This window comes from Orycteropus afer, unplaced genomic scaffold, assembly GCF_000298275.1.
Source record: "Orycteropus afer afer isolate SDZICR_OR568_19922 unplaced genomic scaffold, OryAfe1.0 scaffold00144, whole genome shotgun sequence".
In the NCBI taxonomy this organism is placed as follows: Eukaryota; Metazoa; Chordata; class Mammalia; order Tubulidentata; family Orycteropodidae; genus Orycteropus; species Orycteropus afer.
Genome location: NW_006921731.1, coordinates 1,616,433 through 1,622,283, shown reverse-complemented (window position 1 = coordinate 1,622,283; position 5,851 = coordinate 1,616,433). Strand labels below are relative to the sequence as shown.

Sequence of the window (5,851 nt, the reverse complement as noted above, 5' to 3'; positions counted from 1 at the left end):
ATTTCATATTCTGATTATTTTCTCTTGACTTTATTATATGTGCTACTGAAGCGAGCACTTTCTCTTGATGCTGTGAACTTTTTTTTACATGCTTCTACACTGTCATTTTTAATGACTGAATTCTGTTCTGTTGCAATGATTCTCAATTTTAGTGTCTAGAAAAATGGGCATTCAGTTATGTCCCAAGTAATTTGTTTTCCTTTTTTGTTCTGCTTGACTTTTTAACTTATTTTAAAAATAGGTAACACAAGCTAATTAGGTAACACAAGCTAAACACCACCACAAGGAATATAAAAACCATCCACTGCCATCAAGTCAATTCTGACTCATAGCAACTCAATAGGAGAGAGTAGAACTGCCCCACAGTGTTTCCAGGGCTGTAAATCTTTAAGGCAGCAGGCTGCCTCATCTTTCTCCCTGGGAATGGCTGGTCGGTTCAAATCACCAGCCTTTTGTCTAGGGGATCAATGTTTTAACCACTGTGCCACTAGAGCTCCTACAAGGAATATATAAATATAAAAAACAAAGTGTCCCTCTACTCTCTGTCCCATTCTTCAGAGAAAATCATTCTTCCAAAATTTTTTGTACTATTCACATACAAGTTGTATGTGTGTGCATTTGTGGACTTGCTCATCTTATCCTTCTAGAATGTGTGTATTATGCTTGCAAAAGTAGAATCTTACTATGATTATTATTTTGCAGGTTGCTTTTTTATTTTTTTCTACTTCACAACATGTCATTGATGTCTTTATCGAAAAACACAGACCTGGCTTGCTCTATTTCAATGACTGTGTAGTATTCTGAAAATTACTCTTACTCACTTAACTTTTCCAATAATTGAGAGGCATTTATAGTCTTTCCAACGTTTCACAAAGTAATTTTCTTAATGACAGTGAAAATATATACTGCATTTAGCAAGCAAGTTAGTCTTTACTTATTTATTTAAATAAATGTGAATGTATTTTGAGTTATTTCCATAATAATACCACACTTTCACTTGTATTTCATTGTTTTCTTGAGTAAGAGGTAACAGTAGTTCATAGTTGTGGCACTTTATTTCTCTGAAAAATATTTCTGGGTTTTGGGGGGAGGGGAATATGTAGCTATTCCCATGGGAATTGAACAATGCGTATCATTTATTCTGTGTTTTAAAGGAAAAAGTTGAGAGCAGCTGATTTATTAACCTATTTTTCTATACTGTTGCATATTTATTAATAATAGATTTTTGACCTGGTGATGCTGCTCATCATCTATAGCACCAACACTCAGACAAAGAAGTACATTGAAAGGGTGCTAAGAAACAAGATTCGATCAGGCTGCATTCAAGAACAGCTGCTACGGAATACATTCTGTACTCATTCTTTGGTAAGTGTCAGAGAATCAGACAACATTAATCTGAAGTTACAGAGAAGTCATATTAACCTTTCCTACCCAATGTGAGGGAACTCTGGTGGCGTAGTGCCTAAAGCATTTGACTGCTAACCAGAAGGTTGGAGGTTCAAACCCACCAACCACTCCTTGGGAGGAAGACTAGGCAATCTGCTTTCATAGAGATACCGCCTTGGAAGCCGAAGGAGGGGTCGCTATGAGTCAGTTCAACTCACTGGCAATGAGTTTGGGGTTTTTTTATTATTATTATTACCCAGTGTGAGAATCTTGACAACACCTTTCCTGGGTATGACTCTTTGGCAGGGAGCTCAGTATATTTCAAAACTTTGTAGGATTATTACTTACCTAGATTGAGACATAATGATGTTAATAAAACCAACCTAAGATTACTTTTTACCTTTTTAAGCCAAAAGGCCACCAAATTGGTTTATGTTGAACTTATTTTACTCAAGTTCTGAATTCTTTTTTTATAGTAACTGTTTCAACTCAGGTCTTCCTGATTATGTACTCATGTAACTTATACTTTGAATCTAAAATTGAATACAGCTCCCATAAACTTTCTGTGAAGCCCGATGATTGAGTTCTTACTTGCTGTTGATTCCTGTTAAAGATGTTTGCTTAGTTGGAATTGTGTTAGGCTGAGCCCATCATGCAAACCCATTGAGACTTTCTGAATCTTAATTTTGCATTTGTCATTTTACTTGTCCTAGCTCCTTATTTAGTTATGTAGCTCTGTGTGATCTTCAGCTTTTACAAGCTTGCCTTTTATATCCTCTTCTAAGAATTTTGAAAACACTGAGAAAAATGGACCAAAGGAATGCTAGTTAGGAAGAAGAGTTTGAGTCTATTAAATCATCATTATTTGGCCATTAGTTCATCATTCCTCTTAAAATTTAAATCACTTGAATTGGAATTTTGTAAGCTGGGAATAATATTTTGCCAGGTGAATGAATATTCTGGATATTAACACTGTAGAACTTCATATAAAACTGGGTGTTCTGGTTACCTAGTGCCATTCTGACAAGAATATACCACAAATGGGATGGCCTTAACAAACAGGAGTTTATTCTTACAATTTGGAGGCTGTAAGTCCAAGTTCAAAGTGCCAGGCTCTAGGGGCTAGGTGAAAACCCCTCAACCTTGGGGTCCAGCTTTGCCTCCTGCTCCCAGCCCACTGGAGCTAGAGGTGTTTCTTCACTCAGACAGCTGCTGGCTGCTGAGGCTGAGAAGCCCCAAGGTTGACAAGTAAAAAGGCACAGTCCCGATGTTACCAAACCACAGAACAGGCCATTAACTTAAGTCCATTGTAAGTCCCATGGTCGGCAGAGCATAGCAGGCTGCTGACAACGACACGGCTACATGCAGGGTCCAAGCGTGCCATAGGCTAGAGACCATTCCCAAGGTTTCTCCTTATATACAGGAAGCAGACACATCCCAAAGGCAGCTACTCAGCTGCCTGTGGTAGATCCCACCATGTAGTTGATTGCCAGTCTCATCATGGGCAATAACTACCACCAGCTGCCCTGCCACTCAACCAGGCCCAGCCAAGTTGACAAAAAACATAACCACCACACTGGGCTAGTGGTTTAGGGCTTGGCTTAGGAACTAAGAAATATGTAATTGGGTCTTAAGTTTTCATATTTAGGAATGGGATTAATGTCTGTGTTATTTTTAAGTCTTTATTTACCTTTGGCAGTGATGTATGTTTTAGGCTATAATTCTTCAAGGGCAGAAACCCTATATAACTTTTTATTGCATTTTCCCCATAGAGCATTATATCCTACTCAGTATATAAGATATATTATTACTTTTGTTATGATGATATCAGTAAAGGACTTAATAACTTACTTATCCTGGGTTCATTAGCATCCATCTATTGCATTACTCATAGGATATGACCAGTTCTATTCTTGATCATTAAAAGAAATTAGTACTGAATCTTATACACTGATTTCAAATCATAACTAAGGCAGAGCAGGCCTATCCCATCCCCAGGGATGCAGTATGAGTGCGTGAGAAAATTGGGAGTTAGAAAACCTGGGTTCGAGTCCCAACTCAGGCAGATAGGAAAATTGCTGTTATGCATATAATTTAACTCCATGAGCTTCAAGTTCAGTTCTTATCCATATGTTGAATCCCAGTGATCCTGAGAGAAAACTCAGAGTAGTGAAGACTTACTCTGAAAAAAACAAAGATTAAGGTTTCTGAAGTTAAAATGAAAGTTGGGGAGATCTCTGACATCCCAAAAGAGTGAGCAACTCTTAAGTGCTGTAATGACTAAGTTTCTCCCACGACTTCTTTTCTCTCTACTGTTTCCCCTCACAGGTTCTTAAGGATGTTTGTCCATCCATTCTGTCACTGGCTCAGAGTTTGTTGCACTCCCCAGACCAGAGTGTAAATTCTTTTGGTGGTCTCCTGTACAAATATGCATTTAAGTTTTTTGATGCTTACTGCCAGCAGGTATGTTGAAATATTTATTTTGGCAAATATTTCTTCAGGGAAAGGGAAAGAAATGCAATTCCAAGTGAATCACATGTTATCTGAAGTTTACTTTTTGTTGGTTAGAAGACACTGAAGTAGAAAGAACCCTCAACTGAGGCTTGGGCAAGTTCAGTTGCAGTCCCAGCCTCAATAAAACAGAGACTGGACTGGAAGACTGAACTCTGTGGTCTGAGCTCTAGTATGCTCTGAGTCTAAAATTAGGGCCCAAATCAAGTCTACGTCAAATCGACTTTGGCTTAAAGGGCTAGGATTACTAGGTGGTTTTGATAGTATAAGAATGACAGACAGTCTTTAAATTTAGCTGCAAATAACTATCTTCCAGTTGATCCTTGAAATCTCTGGGAAAAAGTGTGGTGGAAAACAGAAAAACAACTAAGGAGAAATGCTCAAGGGTTTATCACAAGGGTCTAAACCTGTTCCCATGAACATAAGATTTAATAGCACAGATCCAGAGAAGGAGGGCTGTACTTGTGAAAAGTGATTATGAAACAAGGAAAGACTAAGTTTTCTTAATTTTGTTTTTGTTATGTATTATGTACCTTCTATTAATGTTAACAAACACCTGAATGGAACTTTTCAAAATGAAGACAAACTTTTTAAAAACCAGAGTAATAGATGCAGCTGGGATGCGCTGGCTACTGCAGTTGAAAAAAACTATATGACTGTTACGGAGCAGCAGTGTAAAGGAAAGGAAGAACATTTTTGAGCCCTCTAATGTTTTAGAGGTACTCTCATGACCCATGTTTGCTTGGAAATGCATAAGTCTAAAATGTACTATATTGAGAAAATGTTTAGCTCCTTGAATGCCATCATTTCAAGAAATTTCAACAGTGTCAAGTAAAATCACAACTTAAAGGCAAAAATTTAACCTAGATGAGTAAAAGGGGATAACTATGTCAAGGAGCAAAATCAGGAGGGCTTAGTGCTAAATTATGGGAAATAAGTCAAGACTGGATGGTTATATAGTTAGGTAGCATAACCTTAAGCCTCTTGAGGCCAACCTTATTGAAAACTAGGTAATAGAATAAGATGATGGGATAGGATGCCTTTAACAAAATAGAAATTGGAACGGCCTCAGGCCTGAATCTATAGGATGACCAAACCATATTTTTGCTTCACACTGTCCTCTTTCCCCTATAGGAGGTGGTTGGTGCCCTAGTGACTCATATCTGCAGTGGGAATGACAGTGAAGTTGATATTGCGTTGGATCTCCTGCTAGAGTTGGTAGTTCTAAACCTAGCTGCTATGCGACTGAATGCTGTTTTTGTGAAGGTATCTCTTCCCTCTGCTGATAGACATGGTGAATCTTTGATTTCTGCCTTGCACGTACGAGTGATACCTGATTCCGTTAGCAATCTCCTTACATTTTGGTTACTGTAATTGGTGAAGGGTTGAAAGGAGGTCAGGTAATGGGCAAGTAATATAAAAGAACAACTCATCTAGTATTAATTCATTCAGCCAACACTTCTTAATACCTAACTATGTGCCAGGCCTATTCTGGTTGCTATGGATATGAAGATGCCATTCCTTGCCTTTGATGATAGAGTGTAAGACACATAAGGAAGTTACTATAAATATAACTGATTTTTCTAATGAAGATGAAGAGCTATAGGTATTGCAGGAATAATTCTGCTTAGGAAACTGGAGAAGTGTTCAAAGAAGAGATAACATTTGAATGATTGTTGAAGAGTAGAAATGATTTGACTGGAGAAAGTAAGGGAAGTACGTTTTAGACCAAGAACATTTTATTTATTTATTCATTTATTTTAATTTTTAAAATTTTTTTTTAATTGTGATTTGGGTGAAGGTTTACAGAGCAAATTCACTTTCCATACAGCGGTTCACATGTATTTTGTCTCATGACATTGACCACAGTTTACCACAATGCAACAGTTCCCCTCGCACTTCCTCCCCGTAGTTACTTCTTCCCTGTGTCCATCCCTCCATGCACTCCTGCCCC

The 5,851-nt window shown here is 37.9% G+C and overlaps 1 protein-coding gene across 1 annotated transcript in view; it reads left to right on the top strand.

Moving 5' to 3' along the window:
* Positions 1 to 5,851, top strand: part of FANCD2 (FA complementation group D2) — an 84,412-nt gene that overhangs the window by 35,895 nt on the left and 42,666 nt on the right. The window contains exons 14-16 of the mRNA XM_042781654.1: positions 1,222 to 1,365; positions 3,715 to 3,849; positions 5,032 to 5,163. Of these exons, the coding sequence (XP_042637588.1) occupies positions 1,222 to 1,365; positions 3,715 to 3,849; positions 5,032 to 5,163 (411 nt within the window). The remainder of the gene's footprint in view (positions 1 to 1,221; positions 1,366 to 3,714; positions 3,850 to 5,031; positions 5,164 to 5,851) is intronic.